Source organism: Canis aureus, chromosome 37, assembly GCF_053574225.1.
Source record: "Canis aureus isolate CA01 chromosome 37, VMU_Caureus_v.1.0, whole genome shotgun sequence".
NCBI lineage: Eukaryota > Metazoa > Chordata > Mammalia > Carnivora > Canidae > Canis > Canis aureus.
This window is the reverse complement of record NC_135647.1, coordinates 5,734,837-5,762,619: the sequence shown is the minus strand read 5'-3', so window position 1 is coordinate 5,762,619 and position 27,783 is coordinate 5,734,837. Positions and strand designations below refer to the sequence as shown.

Below are 27,783 nucleotides of genomic sequence, written 5' to 3'. Positions count from 1 at the left end.
TAAGGTATTATTTCATTGCCTTTTGGCTCTTGTTGCTAATATTTTAGTCATTTTTTACTTTTCTCTCTGGTGCTTGATTCCTTTCCTGCTGTGTTATGCTCAAGCACCAATTTCATTGTAACTATTCTGTTTGGGTTTTCTGAATCTAGGTATCCCAGATTTTCCTTTCTAAAAAATAGGTAATGCTAAAGAAGTTATCCTTCAGAAGCCCAAGTTTTATGTGGAGTTGGAGGATGGGCTGTGGCAGAAAATGAGAAAGAAAGTCTTTCCCTGATCAAACATTCACTTTGATTGGGTACCATATTTTTTCCTCCTAATTATGTCTCTGCCTGCCATTACAATTGAGGATCTGGGAGCTCTCAAAGAGAATTCACAATTTCCTGAATGTGTTTATCTCCCTTGATGCACATTTCTCCATTTTTTTCTGGCCTAGAAGATTTCCTTTGCTTTCCTGCTGGTCCAATAGAACATTTAATGAAATTTTACCCAAAATGGTTTAGGATTAATTTAAGTATTTGGTGGTTGTTCTTCTTAGCAAAAAGTCTCTGGAAATCTCTTCTATTGTATTATCAGAAAAGGTGGTATGAGAAGGACTTACATATTCTGTGTGAGTACAGGTTTGTTTATCCTCCTGGACCATGAACTCTATCCAGTTTGAACTTGCATTTAAGTTACTTTTGATAACCAGCATATTACCTGGTAGAGAATACATATCAATAAATATTTAAGTTTTTAAAGGAGTGTGGTAAGGGAACCACATCATGACTTTTGATAAGGAGTGAATGGCCACCATTTTAAAATTCAGAGGAAATGTAATGCATGATCAGGAATGAGAAGAAGTCACTGGACATAAAAATTAGCAGGCAGTTTTGAAAAAGCAGTTTTTAAGGCAGTAGAGAGAAAAGATATAGAGAGGTGAGCAGAGGAGAGAAAGGTAAATGGGGAGGTAATGTGTCTGAGTAGTGTGAATAGGATGGAAAAAGAGAGGGTGAACTTAATTGGGAGGGAAGACTGAGGAAATCACAGTTTTAATGGGAAATATTTTAATCAGAGCTTGGAGTAAGAAGATCTAATGAAGGGTGAAAAATTAGAAGAGGAGGGAGCATTGACGAAGCAAGTTTATTGAGAAGGTCGGAAAGATATGAGATCCACAGCAGATTTAGAACAGTTAGCTTCAAATCAGAATAGAGAAAAAAAGAATAAGTGGAAATACAATTCAGTTACTAGTAAAAGGCAAGAAAGATTGAGAGATATGCTACCTGATGAAAACTATTTTCTCATTTATTTATAATATATTTCCCACCTACTACATGAAAAGAACTAGAAGCAGCTGGAATGTTGTAAAAAGAACTAAAACTGCATCCCAAATAACTTAATTGGAACAGCTGCACGCGAATTTATAGCCATAGATAGCTAACATTGAATTCTTTATGAAAAGATAACAAAGAGAAAAGATTTGGGGAATAAGCTCCTATGATTCAAAAGGAAATGCCATCTATACCCTCATTTATTTTCACTTAGCACTTTTATTTCAACAGTGCAGAACATCAATCTCTTATTGTGTCATTGTTATCATACCTACCGGACTACTCTAATGTTGTCTAGAACTATAGTTTGGGAAAAGTTGTGAGTCTCTCCAGAGCCCAGTGTGAAAATATCCCCATTCCTCCATTTGGATGAAAACAAGACTTGAGACTGAGTCTGGATGGATGTGCCTTTGGAAACCTAGAGATTCAATGTTGAATGTTGAGTTTGAGCCTACATGGCAACTTCCAATACATGAACCGCATTTGCTATTAAGGTGTTGAACCATGTCACACAAACTGTCAGATGAATTTCTATATGGAGCAGACCAAGAGAATATTTTTATAATTAAAATCTGCTACACATTTCACTAGCATTTCAGATATAATTACATTGGAATTTTTTTTTTCTCCTAACTCTTAAAATGTGTATTATTCATGCTAAATGATGTCCAAGATAGGTAAACATTCTTTGCATCATTGACAAGAAATTATGTATTTTATGGAAGTCTTCTTCTATTCTTAGATCTGCACAATTGATTGCTTTAGATAGAAAGGAAATCCACAGCCCTGAATATCCACTTAACTGAGTCACTGAAAGGCAATGGCCCAATACAAATATTATAATAAAAGATGAAACTAAGAAGGACCCAATAAGGAGCAAAGATCAAATGGAAAATGTTCTTTCCAAAATGAAACACTTAGTCCAGGAAAGCCTCAGGAGTCAAGCCTTGAACCCGAGAAGCACTTGGCTCTGAAATCTTGGCCTCCAGTATGAGCCTGTCTGTTACCCTCTGTGTGGCTCACTGTGATGCCTACTTCTCAAGCATAAAGAAAATGAATCCCAGCCTGGAGTTCAGTACTGTCTGAAGACAACGTCTTATTCATCAGTCAGTTCTCCTGCTTCCCCTAGGTTGTTGTAATCTAACTTGTGGTTTCCAACCCCACATCCCGCCATCACACTGTGGGTTCATTCAAGGGCTCTCTCTGCAGAATGTCCCATATGAGATACACTCCCCTTTACCACCCTATCAATCAGAGTGTGTCTTGCTCCCTGTTGGCTCCAAGTATAACCAACTAGTAACTAGTGAGTCCTGTTAGTAAATGCCAGTGTAGCTAATATCTCCTAAGTAATGCAAGTGTTATTATAAGGGTCTTTCAGGGGAAAGATGCTGAAATGAGAAAGGAGTGGCGATAATGGAAATGATCTCAAGAGCTGCGAATTAATCAGTGGGAAGGAAAGCCCTCGTTCAAACTGATCTGGAATCTATTCTTGTGCCAGACTTTTAGGTGGAGAGGAAGAATCTCTAATATTCAAGGATATGGAGCAAGCACTTTATGTCAAACCCTGAGTTTGTAGTCCTTTCACATGCACTATCTCCTTTAACCATTCCAAGAACAAGTGGAGAAGCAAGCCGGGGAAGGGGGTTTCAGTGTCTATCCCACGAAGGATTCAAAACTTAGGTTGTGTTAATTCCCCGATTGCGATACTCCAAGTGTGGTTTCTAATCATGCTTAGAGCAAAATCCAGAGTCTCTGTCATGTTATTTAAGGTCTTCCAGACTTCTCTTTGTATCTCCACCTTTAGAGTTGTCCATCCCTGTCTACAGTCACATGGCTTCCCTGTTACTCTTCTAACAGAGCAGTTTTGCTCACACACAGGATCCTTGCAAATGTTGGTCCTGCTGCCCTGAAGCGTTGCCCTCGTGTAATATCCATGTAGTCTACTCCAGTCCACCTAATAATCTCCCTCTCAGAGAAGCCTTCCCTGCTTCCCTACAGAAGAAAACATACATCACCCCCAAATCTTTCTGCATTCCTTTATCTGGCTTTATTTTCCTTCCAGGGTTTTTCTCATTATATGGTATCGATATTACATTATATCCTGTTAATATCATATTTTTGTTGTGTTTCCCACTAAAATATAAGAAAACTCTGTAGGTGAAGACATTTTATAACATCAGTGCTTAGAACAACATCTGGCACTTAGGGAAATGCTCAATAAATGTTGAATATGTGAATAAATTATGATTCATTTTCTCTCACAGCCCAATGCACCCTTTTGATGCCAGAGTAATGTTGCTTTTATTGTTGTTGCTAATGTTTACTGGGTGCATACTGTATTTGAAGCATGAGTAAAATACCTTACAAACTTTATTACATTTAATTTTCTCACACTCACGTAAAGGCACGTAAGTGAGAATGTTTATGATTACCCCAATTTTGCAGATAAGGATATGTTATGCTCAGAAAAATTAAATAATAGGCCACAAAACTAGTAAGTGGACCATCGGAGATTTCAAGCCAGGTATGTCTGACTCTAGAAACCGCACTCACAACAACTATGGACAGACATGCCCGCGTTATCTTATCAATGATTCTGCTATCTTTATAGAATCAATGATTTAGCTCTTTCTCATACAGATGAGAAAAGTTGAGGCCAAGAGTGGGTTTGAAGAGTATGAAACACAGCAAGATCCAGAACTCATACTTCTTTACACTTTCCTGCACATACCATCACTGCTTAATAAAGAATTTGATGAAGGATGTTAGTTACCAATCAAGAAGGAAACATGTTTAGGTACTTCCTGACAACACTAATCAAAATAATATATTCAGTGGCAAATTCAGAAGGAAAGCATGTGAAATTCATGTTTGGAAGTGTGAACAATATTTGGGTGAAATAAGAATCCTCTGGATTTAAATTTGAAATTAACCTATAGTATTTGTGGGACATTAGCATATTCATGTTTGACAAAGGCAGACTTTTGATTCATGATAGGCTTTTGATCCAGTTCATAACCATTTTTAAGGTATTTAAGGAAGCATAACCTGGATAATCAGAAACTCACTCCAGCACTTATTTCTTCAGACACAATATGTACACTTGAAGATAATTCTACTTAGATGTTGGAGCAAATTTCAGTATATTTTACTCACAGAGGTTGAAAATAACATTGACGTTTTATTACATTGAAGGATAAAATCATCAAAAAGTAGAATATAACTATAGAACTAAAAAAAATAGAATTTGGAGGGATGGTTGGATATCTAGACAGATCAGTACTCATGCATTCTTTTCAATTGAAGTATACTGGACACACAATATTACATTAGTTTCAGATGTACAACATAGTGATTTGACAAAGTCTGTACATTATGCTATGCTCACCACAAGCATAACTACCATTAGTCACCATGCAACACACAATAGTATTGACTATATATATTCCCTAATACATATACATTTTCATCTCGAGTTTGTTGTTTTAAAGTATAAGAATATTTTCATTCAGAAGGCTGCCATTGAACATTTTGACTGATTATCCACCAGCATGACAGAAGTTGAACTTAATATTTATTTCTGTTCTCTCCTGAAACAGTGCTAAAATAATTGAAAAAGAAGATAAAGGAAGCACAAATTTCCAAGGAAAAAGAGAAATGAGATGTGAAGACAACATAAAAAATAACATATTTTAGAAACTTGGGATAGATAGGCATGTGATAGCTCATTTACAGAACAGAGAATCTAGCTAAGCCTGTAGAAGAGGAGGAGGGGTTGGGGAAGGGAAACCAGAAGGAATGAGTTGATGTCCTCAGAGTCCGGGACATGCCCACACGTCAGAGGCACCTCTTACTGCTGAAGATGTAAATCAGGCGGATTCCAGAGGCAGGAGGAAAGATGAAGTTTTAAAGAAAAGCATTTGGACTCCAAGAGCATCTGCCCAGACTTTTGAAGCTATTGACACTCTTCTTCTACTCCAGCCCAGGACTAGACAGTGGCCATGTAGACAGGTTGATCCAGATAGATTCTGGATTTGGGGACATCAGACTCCTGCAAGGCAGGAGTAAGAATGTGAGTCATCTTTCTAAATGAGGACTAGATCAGTACCTACAAAATGATCTCTAGCTCCTTTCTTAGCACCTACACTAAGCCCCACTTAGCCGCGTCTAATCATACCCACTTCCAAGCCTCACCAACTCATCTTCTCTCTTTCAAGTGGGAGATCTTTCTGGAAAGCCAACCAGTTTAAGAGAAGAGACCAATAGATAGTGACATTCAGGCATCCTCCAATAAAATGTCCTAGTCAACTGGGTCAACCGGCAATGAGGATTGCCATAGAACAAGCTCCACTCCTATATCCTTCCAAGCATCATTTTAGTGCCTCATTCTTAAACAAGAATGGACTGACACTACCACAAGATATATAAGGGAAAAGCCTTAACATGAAACAAAGAGATCAAAATAAACATAAAAAGAAATATGCTTGAAATCAACACAATACAGAGAAGAAAATTTCAAAAGAACAATTATTAATATCTCCAAAAAAGAAAGAGAATATATCACATCCATAAAAAATAAATAACCAAACACTGTAAAGAGTCAGAAGAGGTGAAAACTCTTGTAAATTAAAAAGACTACAGTAAAAAAAAAAAAATTCAATAGAAGGTTGGCAAGACAAAATTAGGGAGAGTGAAACAAAGATGGGCTGTCTCCTGCATGCTCCCCTCTGTTGTGCAAGGGCTGGAAATCTATGGCCTATATTCAGAAAATCCCTGCAGGCCAAGATTCCACAACAGGAGACACCTGCATGTGATCTGAGAGGTGCAGATGCCTGTTACTATAGTGGCCAGCAAGTGCTTGGGTCTGGAAGGATAGTTCACAGTGGCCTCTGGACATCTTACTGGACATCACCCATCCCAGTGCTAGGGAGCTGTGTTGGCTCAGACTCCTTGACTCCGTGAAATCTAGTGAGGGCTTTCAATTGTCCTTATTTGCTAGCCCTTCCTGTGATTTTTAAACACTTAATTCCTATATTAAATTTCCCAAAGAAATTCTCCCATAGTAGGTAAACAGGAAGGAGAACTTTCATTAGAGCTAGTATGAATGTGCGTGTATGTAAGAGACAAGGGAAGTGGAGGTAATCCAGGTATTTGTCACTAGAAGAATTAATAAGTAAAAGGTGGTTGGGGTGCCTGGGTGGCTGAGTCAGTTAAGTGTCCAACTCTTGATGTTGGCTCAGGTCATGATCTTAAGGTCACAAGATGGAGCCCTACCTTTGACTCTGCACTGGATGTGGAGTCTGCTTAAGAGTCTCTCTCTCCTTCTTCCTCTGCCCCTCCCACATACCCCCTTACTTCCCTCTCTAAGAAACAAAACAACAACAACAACAATAAAAAAAAAAAAAACACAAAAGGCAGTTATAAGTCAGTTGGGAACCCAAACAGTACAATATAATACAACTTAGATCATGAAGACATAATATTTAGTGGAAACAAGATAAAATGAGCCTAGTGCATTGCATTTATGTAAATGAGAACACAAACAGTCAAAATGATGCTGCACATTTCACAATGGGCATACTCCCTCTAGCATGCCCACTAGAATGTCATGTGTGGGAATGAGGGAAGAAGATGAGAGCTAGGATCAAGGGTGGATGGAGAGGACAGGATGATACTGCCCTAGGACAGACCAATAACCGTGATGTGCTGTGGACTAAGGAGCAAGACTATCTCCACTCTCCATGGCTGCAATCCCTCACTGGCTCTGGTTCTGTCTCTGTCTCTCTCTCACACACCACACACAAAACTGAAATTGGGCAGCCCATCAGGAACCATTGTCTACTGACTATTAAATCCAGGAGTGATTTATGCACATGGCTCTAAGCACGGCAGTGACAAGTAAGGGGCAAGATGACATAAGAAGGCTTTGAGCTATAAGCTCACTGAGAACAGGGACATAGTTCACCCCTGCATTCCCACTGTCTGCAGATGCTCAATACTGTTTTCTAAAGTGGAACTGGCCTGAAATCAACCGATATCCTTCTCCAGAGTTTAGGTTCCAGGGGCAAAATCCCCTAAACTGAATTGTATCATGAAAATTGTCAGAACTCTCTTTCCTGTGTTGCCATATCAATAATGTATAGTGACCAGTGAACGGCCAGCCCTGCAGTTGCCTTAGTTTAGACAATGACAGCGTCAAGACCATAAAATTGGCCGTTTCCTGACCTTCAGTTTTTCACCAGTGCTCCAGAGAAAGGTATAGTTGGGGAATCAGGGTTGGTGCCAGAACAATGTTTGAGATCTTAAACAGCCACATCTGGAAGAAGAGGACTCTGTCAATGGCCATTTGAAAAACAGAAATATTTTTCATGCAGTTTAAAGAATCTTAGTTTTAGACCTGAAATGACCAGGACTTTATATAACTAGGGAATCCCTCTCATCATTTACTAAGATCAAATCACTGACATCTCTATAAAACCAGACAAGTTGACAATTATAACAAAGGTTAAGAAATGTGGAGTGTATATAGATGTGTGTGTGTGTGTGTGTGTATATATATATATATATATATATATATATACATTTATACTTATATACACATATGCACATATACATATACACAAACATATCAACATATATGTATCATTCGTTGACTGCACCCAGAGAACATTTGGTCTTATAAACAACTTTATTGCTTAATTGGTAATTAGGTCCTGCTTGCCTGTGTGTGGCATGAACATAAATGGGTCGAGAACAGCACCAGGTGCATTCAATTAAAAAAAAAAAGCTTTAAAGAGAAGTATCATGTTTTACCACTTGGTTGCATGTTGAAAATATATTTAACAGGTTTATTCCAATGTCAGAGTTGCAATAAATGGAAGTCAGGCTGACTCAAAACAGACATGTCTTGTGGGTTAATCTTTCTGTCTCCTGATTTCCATCACCTACTTTGAAACAATTTAGTCTTCCATTTGTAGAACTTACCAAAGCCTGTGGTTGAAGCCTGCACTCTTCTTTATGCAACAGAAGATGTATATGTGTGTATGTGTATATGTATATATATATATATATATTATATATATATATATTATATATATATTGTATATGTGTATATATATTCACTTGGAATACTGTTTGAGTCAGGCTAACTATCAGAACTAACAAGGCACAGGGCCAATTATATCCATTATTTCTGTAAAATGGCTCAATGGACTTAGGCGCAGCATGAATAAGAGAGACATTAAATAAACTGTGAGCCTATGTGTACGTGCCTTGCCTCCTGTTACTATTCACTGCAGGGCTCTTGGCATGTGTAATGAACCCTGAATAGCAGATCTCAGAAATATATTAGAACATTACGCAATGCAATTATTTTTAGACTTCTCTGAGCATATGAGAAGTTTATGAAGTAGCTTAAAGCTGAAAACTCAGGTACAGAGTGGAATAAAATAGTTTTCGATACCAGATTTCTCTGTGAAATGAGTCAATACTGATCCAATTAGTCATTGCTAATAATTTCCTGGAAGAACATGCCTTTAAATGCAATAGCATAGTAGTTATGCTCTTCATATTTCTCAGAGGACATAGATAGATACATTCACACACTTTCTCTTCTTGCATTGGCTTCTCCAAAATTGATCTATAGCCATGTCTCTAATACAAGTTTGAAATCTCTACCAATTGTGTGTGAAATTCTGTAGAATTTCTCAGAAATATAGTCCTGTGTATTTATTCTTTGTGTCTGATTTAAAGGTTATCCCAGTTAGTATCATTTCAGCAACAATAGTTTTCACTTTACAAATTTCTGATTTGTCATATCTTACCCTGGGATGAGTGTTTACATGAAACTGCTAGGACTTCCAGAAAACTGTTTTTTTCTCAATATTCCCATGGTTGTGAACCCAGAGATGTACAATTTTAACACACTGTCTCTGTATACTTCAAAACCACTAATGGAAGGTACATAAACTGTATTTTCAAGGCACCTAATGAGGCCAATCCATAAGGAAGTTAAAATTCTTAGATGTCTTCTCCATCCAAATTTTGCTCATTCCTTAAGAAAAATCTCAACTCCTGCTCCATCCAAAAAGTCTTCCCTGATTATTTTTTTTATAAATGGATACAAGTTTTTGTTTTTATTAGAATCTGTTTTGTATTCTCTAAATATTTCATACATAGAATTTTTTCTCCTCAATTAACTTGCAAATTGCTAAGGGAAGGGTATGCATGGCATTTTATAACTTCCTGATACCTAATTAAGATGCTATAAATTCAAGCTTTGAGACTTTCTCTTTTTGATCCAACATATGGCAAATAGCAGATAAAATATAAAAGATACAATTAAATAACTTCAAAGTACTAAATGTATCCATAGGCTAAAAATGGAATGACATGCAAAGTGTTAGGGGAACCAACACTGGGGGTTGGTATGAATCTGAGACTGGAAGCAAGCAGAGGTGACCATGTGTCAGGATTCTGTGGGGTAGAAGGAAATAAGTCCCTCAAATGCAGGGGGCACTAGAGCTGGTCTCGCTGCTGGGCCGTGCAGCTTCCTGACACTGAAAAAGCAACTGCAAAAAGCCCAGATTTACTAATTTGGGGGAGGGGGGATACGACATTTGTAATGTTCCTTCTGCTAGAGGCACAAAGAAACAGACAGCTCTGCAGCCCGACAACCTTGAGCCAGCACCTGTTGGCAGCAGGAAATGAAATCATGACAGATTAAATGAAAATAAGAGACAAATATCAATGATGGTTTTAAAATAAGCATGTTTAGAATCTCTGAAGGGATAGAGAAATGAATAACTCCATGAAAAACATGAGAAAATATGAAACCAAAACAGATATAAATAAAATAATGAAGGGTAGATATAAAAAATTAGAAATTTGTAAAGTGCAAACTATTGTTACCAAAATGATACTAATTGGTGTAACCTTTAAATCAGACACAGGAATAAATACATGGGACTGTAGTTTTGAGGAATCCTACAGAAAGTATCCTAGTAGATAGAGATTTAAAGCATGTATAAGAGACATGGCTACAGTTCAAGATAATTTAATATACTTATCTAAGTGTTCCAGAAGAGATTGAGGAAATATCTGAGAGGCTATATTTAAAAACAGGAATTTTCTAGAGTTGAAGACAGACATGAGTTTAGAGTAAAGTCTTAAAGTATCAATTGTAACGAGTAAAAATAAGCCCATACATGTCTTAGTGAATTGCAGTTTATCGAGGATAAAGACTTGATAACTGGAAAAGAAGACATGATACCTGGAAAGAAATGCCTTTTGCACTGTGGCTCACTTCTCAGCAGCAATAATAGTCTGTAGAAGACAACAAACTAATGCCTTCCTCACATTCTGGCAGAAATAAAATTTTAATTATAAACCATATACCCAACTAATGTACTATTTAACAGTGAGGTTACCATAAACATATTTTGAGCTATCTACAGTTAAGAGAATTTATCTTCTACTGTACACCCTCACTAAAACAATTATTGAGTGAATGTATTTCATTTATACAAAGGAAAGGAAAGGTGTAGAAGAAATGAATGATAAAATATATGAATAAATGTAATAAACTACTTATAAAAATGAAATTTTAAAGATGTAAAATTTTAGACAATTACAAAGGTGAGTGTTGGGGATATTTGCACATGTCTTCAGATCTGGTTAGAAAATTTATAGAGTTATGTATGTTCAGTTGTAATTTCTGAAAGAAGAGAGTTACCAAACCGGTGAAAGGAACTAGCAAAAAGGAAACCTGTAGTAGTGATGATGATGATAATGATGATGATGATGATGATTCTTTCAGTCTGCAGGAAAGTAGAAAAACAGGGAGAAAAAAACAACGAAGTCATGGTAAATCAAAAACACAAAGTGAGAATCCATCACAAAATGTTAAAAAGACTAAATTTCTGTTAATAAAATCTTAGGTTGAATGCAATCTACCCAGAGACTGGTTTCAAGGGTATTATCATTAAACAAAAGGGCATACAAGTTAAAATTAAAGAACTATAACACTTAAGTGCTAACAACAACAACAACAACAACAACAACAAAAAAGCTGTTTCAAGGGTGCCTGGGTGACTCATATGGTTAAGCATCTGCTTTAGGCTTGGGTCATGATCCCAGATCCTGGGATCAAGCCCCATAGGGCTCCCTGCTCAGTGGGAAGTCTGCTTCTCTCTCTCTGCCCCTCCTCTGATTCTTGCTCTCTCGTTCTGCCTCTCTTTCTCTCTCTTCCCTCCCCCCCACACTCTCTATCTCTCTCAAATAAAGAGAAATCTTAAAAAAAAATCTTTTTACAAAAGCTGCTGTGGCATACTAATACCAAACAAGGTAGAATTTCAAGCAAAAGCATTCAATAGAGCAAAATCATTCTGATAAAATACAAGTTCTAATAAAAGCCAAACAATATAAAAATAAGGAATTTGTATATAATTAACGATAAAGTCTCAAAATGCACAAAGCAGAAACAAACTTAAAGGAAATCGATAAATCTAGAAATACCGTGGAAAATCTTAATGTATTTTTATCACAGATAAATGAAGAAGACAATATATTAGTAGGTGTATGGAAATATGAATGAACAATTAATAAGCTTGCTTATGCATGTTGATAATGTATATACAAAAATATTATATCAATTATGAAACAGATCATGAGGCAGATCACAAATAATATTTCAAAACATTATCAGAGACTGGATGTAACATAGAATACCCAGTATGATCATTGGTTAAAATATTCTATACTCATGTTGTCTTTCCCACATCACTAGCTCTCTTCTGGGCATGCAATAAGCACTCAGACCCTGAACTGGTATCCGAAAAGATGCATTACATTCCAGATTTCACTGTTTGCTGTTTTCTACATATGTAGCCTAAAAAGTCTCTGTGAAGTCATAAGAGTCCTATAAAACAAACAGGAATAAAAACCAGAAGCCTGAACAAAATCAAATCAGTCCTTCACAATATAAAAAGCTACATGCTATCATTCTTTCATTTTTTTCAGGTATACCTGAAATGTGTGAGACAGCTAAAATTAGTAAAGACAAAATTCGATGAACTATTTCAAGTTACAATTGGTGGAAGAGTTATTAATTATTAATATTAAATTGTTCAATTTACTATTTAGGCATTTTGGATTTATCTGTTAATTGAAAATTTTATTGACTTTGCTATTATGACAAGAGAAAAATGCGTGGTCAGTCATCATGAATCAATATGGTAGCTTGCAAAAGTCTCAGATTATATGTCCTTTGAAAATGTTTTAAAAAAGGGAGGGAGGCACTTCATGGCTCAGTCAGTTAAGTGTCTGCCTTCAGCTCAGGTCGTGATCTCGGTGTCCTGGGATCGAGCCCCATTTTGGGCTCGCTGCTTTTTGGGGAGTCTGCTTCTCCCTCTCCCTCTGCCTGCTGCTCCCCTTACTTGTGCTCTTTCTCCTTCTCTCTCTGTGTCAAGTATATAAATAAAACCTTTTAAATTTTTTTAAAAAGAAAATGTTGAAAAATGCTCTTATGTGATTGCAGTTTATAGTTATAACTATTCTGAGAGAAAAAGAAAGGCTGGCCATTTAATGATTTATTTATTTGAGAGGGAGATGGGGAGGGGAAAGGGAGAGGGAGAAAGAGAATCTCCGACAAGACTCCCTGCTGAGCATGGGGCTCAACATAGGGCTGATGTGGGGTGCAATTCCATGACCCTGAGATCATAACCTGAGCCAAAATCGAAAGTTGGTTACTTGACTGACTGAGCCACCCAGGCACTCCAAGGCTAGCCATTTTAAAGAGAAGTAGACATTCTATCTGTAATACTTTACACCTGGGGAGATCCCATGTCCCTGCTAACATTACTTGATGTGTAGCTAACATCATTTTACCTTTATACATAACGGCCCATCATCGATTATCAGCATAATTATTGTTCTACATATTATTGTAAGAACAGATGCCCATTCTTAAGATTAAATCTGCCTCTTCGTATCTCCTTCTCCAAACACTGTCATCAAAGGCAGATAGATACACATTTGACTCACTGTCTTTTTTTAAGTTTTATTTATTTAAGTAATGCCTACACCCACATGGGACTCGAACTCATGACCTGGAGATAAGGAGTCACACGCTTTTCTGCTTGAGGCAGCTGTGCACCCCTGACTCACTATTTTTAGTATAAGAATGCATATACATGGAACTGAAATTGTAACTGGAGTAACCTTAGGAATTGTAACTACTCCCCATTTCACTTTTGTGATCCTTCTAGTAACTTGTTAAGTTTGTGACATTTCTGCTTTCTTAGTATTTGGTTCGTCCTTCTCTTCATTTTCTCTCAACCAACTTTTCTAGCCGCTGATAGGTTGTATTTTTTGAATGGCTTTGCTCATGAGGAATAGGTGGACAAGAAAAAAAAGAAAGAAAGAAAAAGAAGAAAAGCAGTATAATGTACCAAAGTGTTTTAAGAATTAATTAAGAAAACAGGTATAAAGTGTTTCTATCAATATGTGCCATGTAAGTGCTCAATAAATGGTAAACAGCAGCTCTATTATAATTTTACTTATGAATATATTCTCATTATGATTATACTTTGACAAGTGGGAATAGAGTATGGACTTTTGTTATGTCTGATTTTGAAGAGCTATATCCTAAGTGTCTTATGTATGTATTTCAATTTTATAAGTATCGAAAATACTCTATTTTGTCTACCTTGAAAAATGGCCAAAGAGAGAAGGGATAACATCATTTGTTCAAAGAGTCATCATCTGTGTCATATGGAGCATTCTTCTGAGGCATTGAAAGTGCTTTTCCCTCACTGATTCCATCTAAATAATGAACAAACTCTATAAAAAGACAGAAGGAATGCTTGTTGAAGATTTTGCTCACTTCAAATGCTGGTTTATGTTGAATTTCTATGCTCTGACTTTCTTTTACTGGATCTCTATTCCATGCTTTATGAGTTTTTGAATTAATATGAAATCTCTAAACTCCCTAGAGTACTTATATATTTCAACAAATAATATACATATTCCCTCATTTAGAGAAATCTAAATTGTTCTGAAGGCAAAATATTTCTTTCACAATGTTTAAAAAGACAAAGCCATTCATCTCCAATAATCCTTTGGTTAGAAAGATAAATACCAACTCAATACAGGTATCTCTAATCCAAAATTAAATGAAAAATTTAAGGCATTTTGTAATAATGAAATATGTAAAACTTGGGGCGCCTGGGTGGCTCAGTTGGTTGAGTCTCCAACTCTTGATCTCAGGGACACAAGTCTACTTAAAAAAAATTATGAAAACTTCAATCAAAATTATTGCCCATCTTCAAATACCATTTTCATTAATTCAAAATTAGAAATCTGGGTCTAAAAATTACCTATTTTTCCTTGTCATGCATATTGTTGATGATTTCCTTAGATGGAAACAGTATAAATGACTTATTCCCCAAAGATTAGTATTTTGGTAATTATTTTGGAAGCTATGAAACTATTAGAAGGAAGAGTAAGAGGGTATTGAGGTGAAGACTGAGTTTGTAACATCAAAAACTTTTAGAGGCTTTCTGAAAGCTTTAGTTATTTTATTTTTTGTTTTTTTTTAATTCATGATAGACATGGAGAGAGAGATAGGCAGAGACACAGGCAGAGGGAGAAGCAAGCTCCATGCAGGGAGCCCGACCTGGGACTCGATCTGGGACTTCAGGATCACGCCCTGGGCTGAAGGCAGCGCTAAACCGCTGAGCCACCCAGGGATTTCCGATCTTGGATCTTTCAAAAATGTGTTTCTATTGCATGAAGACTATGTTCCCTCCAAATGATAAGAAAAAAAGTATGCAATTATAAGATTAAAGAAACACTGGCAAGACATCAAGCTACATTTAGAACCAGAAGCAATTTGTGTGTGTGGGGGAAACAATAGTAAGCCCCTCAAAAGTATCACGTGAAGCAAAAATAAAAAAGATTCGCACTTTAACAAAATAGAGTAGTGCTTCCTATTTTAATAGTGATGACGAATAATAGTTGAAAATTTAATAGATCCCAGGCAATCTGTTGGACACATACTTTTTGCTCATTTGAAACCGCTTTTCTCTCAAATGGGTCTTAAGTTTATTGAAGAACTAGGTTTTACATAGGCTGAAAAATTGCCTACATTATATATTTGGTTCTTTCTTTTCATTCAACTTCCTATTTTAAGCATTTTCAAAGTCATTAAATTATACTATAAAAGCCTTAAAGACAGAATATGGCCATGTTATATGCCTCCAATCCTCAACTATTGGATACTCACTAGCATTGATAACTTGTTTAAACTTTGCTAATTATATAGATAAAAAAATAACTCATACATTTTTTTGTGTGACCGTTTGAATAAACATTATCCTGCAAGATTCCAATTAGAAACACACTCATATTATTGAAACATTTAATTTTTAACTTTTTCCCAAAGAGTAATCTGTAAAATCTTCTAGCACCCAATAAATCAGGATAATAAAATATAATTTGTAATCAGCCACTTTTATTAATTTTCAAGTGGCATATTCTTTCTATAGCTATGAAAACATCAGTTTTGCAAACTATTGTGATCTTTTTGCTCCCTCCTATGTGTCACCCCCATAAACATTTGTGACTGGCCAAGGAGGCCCAAGTTGGTGGCACACATACAGGAATTGGAAAATCTGTACCCTCTGTCTCCCTTCCCCAAATGCCATCATCAAACCTAGGGACAGATTTGACTCACTATTCAAATTGATAATGATACAGCTCCTTGGAAACATTCCTTAAATTATCCTTTAGCTCTGGGACATCCTCACTGATACAGTTTATCCTACTCCCAGCAGATTCCTTGGATTTCAGAAGTCTCTGAGGCTTTAAGGGGTAGGCTAAGTGGTCACTGATAAAATATAAAGGAGACAAAATATAGAAGTAGTGCATCTCCTGTGGCTTTTAAAAAGGACAGTGTGGGGATTTTCTGCCCATGGTCAGGGAGGGGATTTCTTTTCCATACAATTGTGCCTGCTAGAACATTTTAAAAAGAAAAGACTTGACCCCACATACCAACCATGTATAAATATTTCTGTTGTATGAACCCGGAGACGGCTAATATTTTTAATGAAGACAAAAGCATACAGAAAACAACTGCATTTTTTTTATATCATAATTTCATCAGACTAATTGAATTTTAAACTAATTAAACAAGATAACATCAATTAGGTATCTATTGTCTCTCTTGTGTAATTATACGTTTTATTAGCTGTGTTTCATAATTGCTACAGCAGTTTTTTAAATACTATCATGAGTTTTCCAGAGAAGGAAACCGAGAAGTGCCATGCACATTTTGGATTCTAAGGTGTTTTAAAAGGTATGCCTCTGCTGAAATTAGGTCCCCTTGCCAAACAGGTGTTTTTGGTACATTTGATATTTAAAACATCTTGATCTATTAGAAACAGTTGCACTTCTGGAGATCTAGTTTTAAGAAATGATAATTGTACTTGCCCACAAGTATTTTGTATGACAGCCCAATCTACACCTAACCAGGTTATCATGAACACCACTTCCCTATTCTCTCTGCTTCAAGCAAGAAAGACAATAACTTTTTTATTTTAAATTTTTATTTTAAAGATTTTATTTATTTATTCATGAGAAACAGAGAGGCAGAGACATAGGCAGAGGGAGAGATGCAGGCTCGCTGCAGGGAGCCTGATGTGGGACTCAATCCCAGGACCCTGGGATCATGACCTGAGCCAAAGGCAGATGCTCAACCACTGAGCCACACAGGCACCCAGATAAGAACTTTTAAAAATAAGTTGGTTTCAAGGGTAAAAGAAGCCAAGATCATGCCACTTAATTACATCACTGAGAACAGAGGTGTAAAAGAATTGTATTTCCACGAAAATGGTCCCTATTTAACTTTTTAAATGAATTTCACTTTTCCTCAACCTTCGTCCAGTTCTCCCACTTCTGGAGTAAGCTACCATTAGCAGTTAAGTTCCATTGAGGAATATTGTTTTTAAAAATAGTATTTCCACATAACAAAATCTCTTGCATTGGCTGCCGTAGAAGTTGTGATGGATGTGACATTGCATATGTCATATGGATAATCAGCTGGCACAGGGCTTCTCTTCATCCTTCAATGCCCTTATTCCTGAATCGACTCCTTTCACTAGATCTTTATCCTCATTGGGTCTAATAATTAAAAAAATAGCCTAATTCCTACCGAAAATGAAACTCTCCTTCACACTTTATTAGTACTGACCCTCATACCCATTGTTGGGACTTTCATACCCATAATCTCATCAATATTTTTAACAATCCTGAGAGAAATTCAAAGTATTACTTCATCACCTTAAGATCATGTAGCAGAGGCTCAGAACCATTTTATCTACTCCTGGCCTTAGGAGGCTGGCAAACAAATGAGGAATTCGAGAATCCTTTTTATTGTCTCCTACCACCCCTTTCCTGTCCTAACAACCACCCTCCCACTGAGTTCTCCTGGAATTCCTTTGTATTTATGCAAAGAACACGTTTCATCAGTTGAAGACTAGCTTGGGTTTCTCTTTAGTGAAGTCTCTGGTGGCTTAGCTCTTAAATTATAGTTCCAAGTCCTCAAAGATAAAGATCTTTTGTGCTGGCCCTGTAGCACCATACCGATAAGGGGTGAAGACAGGAGAATGATCATTTGTGCCCAATAGAATTTCTTTTACTCTTTGCAGTTCTGGGTGCTTCTCTACTAGACTTTCTTGCTTGTTTCCTTTTTGTTTCAGATTCTGATACGTTTTTGGTTATTTGCTCTACTCCTCAAATGCTCCCTCCAAATAATACCCTCACACCTCCCTGTTTACTTGCTGTGACCCTGATGACACATGATCTTTGATGTTTGGATTACACTGCTACGGCCCATTTGCCCATAATCAAACTCACCTTGAGCTATTGGTTTTTAGGTCTCGTCATGCCTTCAGACTGATGGGATGGCACAACTAAATGTCTTTTCTGGCCATCATCCTGTCTAACCAGACTTTTCCTCTTTGAGCGACTTTGCTACATGATCTGTGCTTCAGTGCAGCATAGTGAGGGCTGAGAAAAAAAAAAAGGCTGCATGTGTGTAGTAAGGCCTCTGCCCACAGAAACTCCACATTCCTTCCTACCATGGGCTCCACAGTTGCCCATGATGTTCTATTTATCTTCTACAGCCACTAAACATTTCTAGTTTTCTGGTGCTTTCAACCTCTCTATGAAGTTGAAGAGGAAACGTTATCAGATTCATCTTTGTAGCAGAATGTCATAAAAAAAAATGTTCTGAGAAAATGGCTTGACAGAAAAAGCTACAAGGACTTGTTTAGAATTATCAAAGTGCAGGGTTTTGTTTTGTCTTACTGGGAGAAGGTGCCTTCTTTTGCCCAGAGCAGGTCTCCACCAACCAGAGGCAAATTGGTGATCATCCAACCCAGGAAACAGGAAACAAATCTGCGTTGTAATGAAACTGGTTAATGGTTCTAATTCTCCACTGGTCACTGTTGGTTACACTAGGAAAGGACATCTGTGTACTTAAACACATGATTAATATTGAAGGGTGTCTGTCATAATAGCCAAGAGTACTCATATTGATAAATTTGGCTAGGCTTCAAAGTGGAAGCTCACAGGACTCAAAAAAAGATGGATTTCTCCATCTTTCTAACAAATGCAGTTACATGGAAACTCCCCAAAGTATCAGTTTAGAATCCCTCTTGTATCTGGAGAAATGTCTCTTCTTTAAATAGTGTCTCAGCTGAGATAATGCTTTTTTTTTTTTTTTTTTCTCTGTCTGTGGCCCCCGGGAAGGCCTAGTTACCAACAGCATATTTGATATGAGCAGACCTTTATCTAATTCGTAATCACAACCATCCCACCTTTCCCCCTCTTGTAGCAAGATTTTGAGAGCATTTGGTCTACTCTTTGTGTTACAGTCATTAAGTCTCATTGTTTACCATACAGTAGAATCACGCAAAGAAAAAAGTCTGACTCCAGCCTGCGATGCAAACCTGCCACGCAAAGTGGGAAATTTTGATATGGTTGGTTTGACCTGGGCATGCAGCTGATAGAAACATTTTGTGGGATTCCCAACCCACCCCCCACCCCAAATACTACCGGTTCAGAATACTGGATTCCAGAAAGATGTGCACTCAGGACATCCTAACAGTGTCGCTAACTCCATCCCTTTGCCTGGAGGAGGCCTCAGGGTCAAGCCTCAAAGAAATCAGAAAAACCCAATGAAACCACTGACCCAACCAGGCCACCAGAGGCTCCTGAGGCCAGAGTGGTTTGCTGCCCCGAGTAGGCCGGACGCACCCGCACGGACACCTCGAGTTTGCACTAGCCTGTGACTGGTCTCACCCACATCTGGGTGCACCGAGTCACCTAGTTGCGCCAACCACACCGGCCCATCTCACCCCCTCCCGGGCCCCTCTGGCTCACCGCGCACCACATAGTCCTCGTGGCCCGGGGACCCTGGGGATCGAGGGGCACCGGGCCACCGGGTGGCCGAGCTATGGGCTCCATCATTCTAGAAATCGCGGCGTGCACAGCGGGGCCTCGGAGATGATGCCGTGTGCGCGCTGGAACCCTCGGGGGTGCGGGGGTGCGGGGCGTGCGCGGGGCCCGGGAGGGGGGAAGGCGGCGGGGAGGGGGCGGGGGGGGCGAGGGGAGGGCGCGCGCCCAGCCCAGCGGCCGCCACCCGCCGGCGTTCCGGGCGTCGCCAGGGCCTCCGCCGGGCCAGGGCCTCCACCGGGCCAGGGCCTCCACCGGGCCGGGGCCTCCGCCGAGGCCGGGTGCGCAGCCTCGCCATGTCGCGGTGCTGCCGGCGCAAGTACGAGAGCGGCGACCTGGTGTTCGCCAAGCTGAAGGGCTACGCCCACTGGCCGGCCCGGGTCGAGCACCTGGCCGAGCCCAACCGCTACCAGGTGTTCTTCTTCGGGACCCACGAGACGGCCTTCCTGGGCCCCAAGCACCTGTTCCCCTACGAGGAGTCCAAGGAGAAGTTCGGCAAGCCCAGCAAGAGGAGGGGCTTCAGCGAGGGGCTGTGGGAGATCGAGAACAACCCCTCGGTCCGGGCCGCCGCCGACCCGCCGGCCCCCCAGGAGCAGCGGGGGGCGGCCAGCGCGGGCGCAGGGGCCGGGCCGCAGGCGGGGCAGCCGCGCGGCGACGTGGGGGCCGAGGAGGAGCAGCAGCAGCGGGAGGAGCAGCTGCAGCGGGAGGAGCAGCAGCGGGAGGAGCAGCTGCAGCGGGAAGAGCAGCTGCAGCGGGAGGAGCAGCTGCAGCGGGAGGAGGAGCTGCAGCGGGAGGAGCAGCTGCAGCGGGAGGAGCAGCTGCAGCGGGAGGAGGAGCTGCAGCGGGCCGAGCAGGCGCGGGCCAAGAGGAGCGCGGGGGAGCTGCCGGAGGGCGCCCCGAAACGTCCCCGGGAGGCCGAGCCGGAGCGGGAGCCGCAGCCGCGGCCGCAGGAGCAGGAGCGGGAGCAGGAGCCCCGGGGCGCCGAGCAGCAGCAGCGGCGGGGAGAGCGCGACAGCCCCAGCCCGTAGCCCCCACTTCCTGGAAGAGCCCCCGCCCCGTTCCAGCCGCGGCCTGCCGGGTACTGGGGAAACCGGCCGCGGCCTGCGAACTGGGACGCCTCCCCTCCCCCACCCCCTCCCCCTCCCCCTCCCCCACCCGCTCTCCTCCCCCCGCCCGGGGTTGACCTGCAGAGGCGGGCGCCCGGCCCCCAGCTCTGTGCTCCCCACACCCTGTGATCTGGGTCAGGGCCTCCAGCCCCCGGGGTGAGGGGCGCCCGCCGAGCCCCTGCCGGCCTGGAACTGTTTCCCAAGGCTTCAGTTGGGGCCTGGCAGACACCCGCCTCTCCCTCCCCCGGCATTCTGGACGTCTGCGGTGGAATCGGGGATACGGAGCGGCGGGGGACTTGCGGGGTGACTTGCAGGGCCCGGTGGTGCTGGTGAGGAGCAGCCCCCGGGGCTCCTGCCCGCGCCCCCTGCTGCCTCTTACCCCAGCTGCTCAGATGCACCAAAAGTGGGACAGCTTCTCGGGGAGGGCCTCCCTCCTTTCTGAGTCCCTTTTGGGAGTTCTGGGATTTGTCATTTTTCATCCAGTAATGTGGGAGCTTCCCAGTTGTTGGTGACATGGGGAGGATTAGCTTTGCCCCCGCTCTCTGGATGGAAGTGGTGAGGCACACCTGTCCCCTGTTTAGATCTCTGGGGCTATAGGGGATGTTCTGGGACGACGCCTGGCCACCCCTCTCCCTCTTCCGCAGCCTCAAGGCCACCCCGCAGTCAGTCATATATGTCACTCAGGTGGAAAAGGCACATAGTTTGGGAAACTTTGTTTTAATGAAAAGATTCTCTTTTTTTTTTTTTTTTTTTTTTTTTGACAAATGAAAACTACCCTCAGCTATGCCTTCAGTCCGCTCTCAGCTCTGCCGTTGTTAACTCCATTTCAGAGATGGACTAGGAGGTTCCCTTTCTGTTTGGGATTCGATGACTTTCTTTTTGTAGCTAAGGCTTTGATGTTCCCGGGCAGTGCCATTTCCCATCCACCTTCCGCACTCTGGCCCCCTCAGCATTGTCACCAGACCTGAAATGTAACTTCCTGAGGAGAGGGAAGTGAGTGCCCCCTCCCAGCCTCTCCTGGAGCCTCTCTATGTGCCTTTCCCCTGTTGTCTCCTTACCCCTGCCCCTCTCCCATGGGCTCTGATGAAAAATTGTTGACTAGCTTTGGAAGTTGAGAACTGAACTATTTCAGTTCCAGGAAATAAAACCTGTTGATTCAACAAATCTCAGGTCTGTTCCTTTGGTTCCTTAAGAATTGGCCATTAACGTTAATGCCCCTCCTACCTTCTGTACATCCTGTGATAAAGGCAATCGTTTGTAAGGTACAGGGATATTTTAGAAACCCCGCCCCAATAAAACTTCCTTATTTCAACGTCTCTACACCATCTGTAGTAGTCTCCCCACGCTGTGTAGGACCAATGGAAAGACGTCAACTTAAAATGTTTGAATGGTGACCCCCTTAGGACTATAACTGGGTTTCTAATACTCTGCTTGCTTTATCAGACAACAGATTTAGAGCAGAAGGAGGGTAAGAGGATGGATCCTTCCTTTAATTGTTGTGATTGCCCTCCCAGATCTCATCACTACTCTCCTGATAAAAGGCCCTTGCTTTGTATTTCCAGTTCTTAAAATATGTCATGTCCGCAGAATATTTTGTTTTCTTCAGTGGTTTTGTGCATATATCTGAGGATATTTAAATATCCTTAATGATGATCACATGCTGGTTTCCAGGTATTTGTCAACACTGCATGCATGTGGAGGCTTAGTAAATACTGGAGTCCTTTTCGTAGAACACGCCAGGCCCTTCCCAACCAGCACGGTTGGCAACTAAAGACAACCCTATTTTCCAGCCCTGTACGAGATATTATTTTCCTCCAAGGCATTATATCAGGATGACTCCTTGTTTTTCAGCTGCCACTATTGCAGTCATATCTATACTAGAACTTACTATTCAATGAATGTTGACCAGGTGCTGAGAAGAATGACCTCATTCAATCTTTGTAATAATCTGGGAAGGTAGACATTGATAGTCAAATTTTCCATTGGAAACAGCTTGGTTCAGAGAGGTGAAATGGCTTTTCTTATACTTCACAGGACCCTCAGGAGTCAAATACAAGTTTTGCTGGTCCCAGCCTAAGCTTTGTCCCTTGAATTACACATTCAAAAAAAGCACTAACTAGGAAGTCAGAAATTCACAAAACTGCTCTTTTAAGATTAATAACAACTAATCATGAGAGCAGCTAATTAATGCTCTACACACAATGTCTTTATTACACAACTACCCAGTTAGGTACCTACTATCCTCTGTTTAAAAGCTGGGAGAGCTGAGGTTCAGAGGTGCTAAGTATTTTACCAAGGTGAGACAACTAGTGAGTTGAGCCAAGATTCAAAGGTTACAGATGCTTTGGTCTTTTATAGTTTATGGGTTCCTAGTAAACAAGACCTCCTAATGAACAAAATGGGAGTACTTATTTTTCTCTACTATTTTGAACATTTAGAAATTTGTATGTGCAAAGAATGTATTAGCAAACGCTGCTAGTGGGTATATAAAAAAAAATCTGGGGTACCTGACAATTGTTTTGTCATTAAAGGACTTGGTGAAATGATGAGGACAATTGCACATTCCCTATTTTTCAAGAAGTATGTGACTATGGGAAATTCAAATATAGATTGGTATATTTGCCACAGGCAAGCATGTGATTTTGATAAGGTTTTTATGGAGGCACATCTTCTGAAATGATTCAATAACCTGAAAGATAGAAAATGAAATTATGACCATTTGAGTCTCTTTGTATTATCTCTTTCTTCTTTTTTTGTTTCTAATGTTGGGGATAGAAAAAAGTTGGTGTTTATTAGGAAGCCTCGCATACATTTGCCTTCCCGGCAACTATAATATGGTAGTGAAAATGATAATCCAACTAAGGGTATCTCTGAACAGTGACACAAGGAATTAGCAAACACAATTGAGACTCAATAAATAAAGGGAAATGTGGAAAATCTGTATTCTCAGTCCTCTTCTCTGACGTAGCAGACCCTATTTGTATGCTTTTGTGGTCAAGAAATGTTTCTTATGTGTGTGTGTGCGTGTACTGAAAACGATGCTATTTTGTAAAATGTTTTTGGTTTCTCGGTAATTCCAGGGCCTTGTTTCTTTGTATGGTTTTGTCTTCTTCTGAAACACATGTGCCTCAGTGACAAAATTACTGATCAATAACTAGTTACCTTGCTGAACAGAGAGAACTGCTGGGCCTTTTGCCGATGCGGTGTTGGAGGTACCCAAAGGTGTTCATGAGTGTTCGGAAGATCTTGTTTAAGTGTTCCATGCAAATGCATGCTCAGCATGTTGTCAGTGATCTGCAGATGCATTTAGCATACGGGCTTCAGTAAGGCTTTCCAAGCATTTGATATTTTACACAAACGTCACTGATTACGTCACTTTGGCAAGCGACTTTTGCCACTGACGGTTGTAAATTTTGTGTCTGTCTTTTAGCTCTCAACCTGTCCTGCAAATTCTCACCAAAGGTGCTGATCCTTCTCTGCGGTCTCTACCTCTGTTTTTTGTTTCCTGGGAATATAGTAGATATTCAGGGCACATAGGGCATTTTCTATTCATTCATTGTCAACACGTTTGTCAAAGAGAAGCTTCTGCTACACATGCTGTGCACACATGCTGCTCTTTGCATTTGGAAAACACCGCCCCCCTCTTCTGGACCTGGCCAACCACTCAAGGGAAGAGACACCCCATGTGTTCCTGTAGTGCTCCATGCTCACACTGACTGTATTCTAATTTCCTGTTCGTTTTTTTTGGTTTCCCACTAAATGGAGGAGAAAGAAATATGTGTCATTGATATTTTATCCCCATTATAAGCACACAGTAGATATAGTCTAAATGCTTCAAAGTCTGCTGTCAGATATCCTTATAATCATGGTTCTAGAATAAAAGTCACATGTGAAGTTGAACACGTTCTGACCCTATCAGGGAAGCAGGGTAAACTGACCTGTTCACTAATGACATGTGCAGATTTTACGTCCCCCATTTTCATAACGCCTGGGTGCCCAGGTAGGCAAGGGAGCATATTGGTTGCTGCCTTCTTCAGATGGGAGCCTGTATTAACCCTTCAGCCCAAAATATATACAACAATAAAGTGTGAGTATGCCAAGAACTTGGATCTGCCATTCCTTCAGCCTTTTGTGATATAGATGCCTCACTTGGTATATAGAGAGTTCTCAGAAGGGAATATATTTAAAGGAACAGGATCTGTTCACTACACAATATGGCCCCAATCTCACAAGCCAACTATCTGGCTTGCATAGAAACACTTATGTTTCCCACTCTTGGTGGAAAAATTGACTGTATTAGACTTTAAGATCTTTAAAATAGAGACCTCCTAAGTGGTTTCCTAGAGTAATTCTGACAGCAGGCGATTTTCTCTTTGCAGTTTGATTTTACACATAAACTTCAACTTCACTGAAATGGTCTTGAGAATTGCTGGAGAGCACACAGAAGAGATCGCAGCAAAGGGCTCCAGATGGCCTGGGGCAGCTTGAGGCATCTGTTGGTCCAGGGCACTCCTCATCATGGAATGGTCAAATCTTTGGCATGGGGACCAGTGAAAAACAAGCTTCACCTGCTTCCTGCCCTGGTGTGTGGTCCGTGCCTGAGGACTGTGGGTCATTTGGTGAGTGCCCTTGTCTCTCTCGTTTTTTTACCACTTGGCGACAAGCTCTTCTTTCTGCCCAGAAAACGAACAGCTGCATTTCCTCTTTCCCTGATGAAGCTTTCCCTAAATTACTACATCAGAATTAGGTTTTGCTCCAATGTTGGACAAGACCCTGGATTTCCCATAACAACATCTACTCTGCTCCCCTATGCTCAGTAAAACAGTAAGATCCCTTTACTGGTTTGTATCACTCACTCGTCTCTATACTCTATGGAGACAGGAAGTGTGACCATTTTACTTATTCTAAGAGCCACCAAAGTGCCCGGTTTATACTAAGCTCTCAGTAAATGGTTGTTAATAAAGAAATGGATGAATGACTAAATCACCCCCACTCTCACTGCAGTCCTCGGAGGGAAATTTGTGGAATTCTGTGATGCCGAGTAAAACACTGTAAGGGTGTGTGTTTTTTTTCTAAAAGGTGTGGGCCCTGGTTATTAAATAAGATTATTTTGTCACCATATATAGGTAGGTGTTGCTCTCATAAAATAACAAACTTCAGCAAGACTGAAGCCCAAGGAAAGTCAATCAAATCATCCAAAGTCACCATCTGAATCACATACTCAACACAATGTCTGGTTCCTCAAGTTACATTTTTCTCTTGCGTAGTATAATACTTCATTATCAACTTCCTTTAATGAAAGAATCAGCTTCGTGGCAGCTGGCTTTGGAGCTATCCAAACTCAGATTTAATTCTTGGCTTTGCGATTTAAGAGCCACGTGATCTCAGTTTCCCTCAGCTAAAAGTTGTGATAATGACTTTCCTGTGACAGGTTTGTTGTGAAAAGCAAATGAGCTCATATATGTTAAAATGTCAAGCACAGGACCCAGCACAAAACAGGCTCCCTTCCCTGCAACGTAGTCCAGAGCGACCATCCCATTTGAGGTCATCAGAGCCCACCTTAACATTTTGATTTAGGAAAACACTGGAGGCCTCTGCCAGATGCCAAGCATCTCCCTCGTGGAGATGTACGTGACAGTGCTATATTTAGCCGCCCATACACAGACAGAAACTGATCTTTTGTTCTCCCATTTCCTCATATTGCTCTTCAGATAGCTTCTTTAAATTCCCCCACTGTTAGCGGAGTTATTTTATACAGACATATCCAATTTTAAATATTCCTCCTCTTTGGCATGACTCATCCCTCCTGTGGCTGCTTTTATTGTTCCTGTTATTTCCCTAGGAGCCACTCAAATGTTTTCCAATGGGCATTTTTTTAAAGTACACCTCCTCGAATACCTCCTAAGACCTGATTTTTTTTTTTCCAATGCTAGAAATAGTAATTGTATTGTTCTAGCTATTTCTTGGCTCCCTTGCCTTTTTGCCAGGGTACCTATCTGTTCACACGTAATTTTAATGAGCTGCCCAATTTGATTACTAGAAGGCACTGGAGTGTTACAGGGGATTGACCATTCTTTCCAGAAACCCTGTCAAGACTCACGTCCTCCTGTGATTTACCAAGTGTCACTTAATTTTGCTTTTTTTTTTTTTTTTTCACACCCTGGCTGACTTCTCATCGCAGTCATTATCCACCGCACTTGGTGATCTACTTAACACTTCATTAAAAAATATGTTCAGCTCGGCTCCTTTCTCACTGCCTGCTGTTCTTCACTTGTCAACAAGACCCACTGTCCCCTCTCACTTGTGATTCTTTGGGTGCTCAGGATTCGTCAGTCACAGGTTCTCCCCTGGATGCAGTGGCTTCTTTGAGGGCCACTCTTCAGGAGTGTCTGGTTTTCAGCCTGCACATCATCCACTTCGATTCTTTCCTTATTGTCCTTGCTCTCATTTTTTGATGTTGGGACAGAAGTACTGATGATAGTGAATGCTTTGAGGAGAGGACCTCGAACATCTCTTTAAAATAAAAGTAAAAATAGGAAAAGACAAGAGTCAGCATTACATGGTATGAGAGTCACTTGTTTCTTTTTTAAAATTAAAAATCTGCTAAATTATTAAAAACCTCATAAAAACGTTGCTCTCCCACATTTTGGATAGTGGGTTGGGGGAGCTGGAGGGAAGAGCATTCTTGGTACAGATGAGTCGGTGTACCTGCATTGCAGTGGGGCCTGCTGGGGGCACTGGGAATAAAGCAGTGACAAGACAGACAAGCTCTCCACCCTCATGAAGCTCATATTCTAGTGGAGAAACAGATAAGTAGACAATGAAGGAATACCATGGAAATTTCAGAATGTGCT

At 40.5% G+C, this 27,783-nt stretch overlaps 1 protein-coding gene across 1 annotated transcript; it reads left to right on the top strand.

Annotated features, from left to right (window-relative positions):
* Positions 1 to 19,962: 19,962 nt before the first annotated feature.
* Positions 19,963 to 22,093, top strand: HDGFL1 (HDGF like 1). Its single transcript, XM_077885799.1, has one exon. It carries the CDS (start codon positions 20,120 to 20,122, stop codon positions 20,849 to 20,851), a length of 732 nt encoding a protein of 243 aa, XP_077741925.1. The 5' UTR covers positions 19,963 to 20,119; the 3' UTR covers positions 20,852 to 22,093.
* Positions 22,094 to 27,783: the final 5,690 nt, after the last annotated feature.

Bases quoted from the DNA above. Each gene is read 5' to 3' on its own strand.
- HDGFL1 (XM_077885799.1), top strand. From the start codon at position 20,120: ATGTCGCGGTGCTGCCGGCGCAAGTACGAGAGCGGCGACCTGGTGTTC.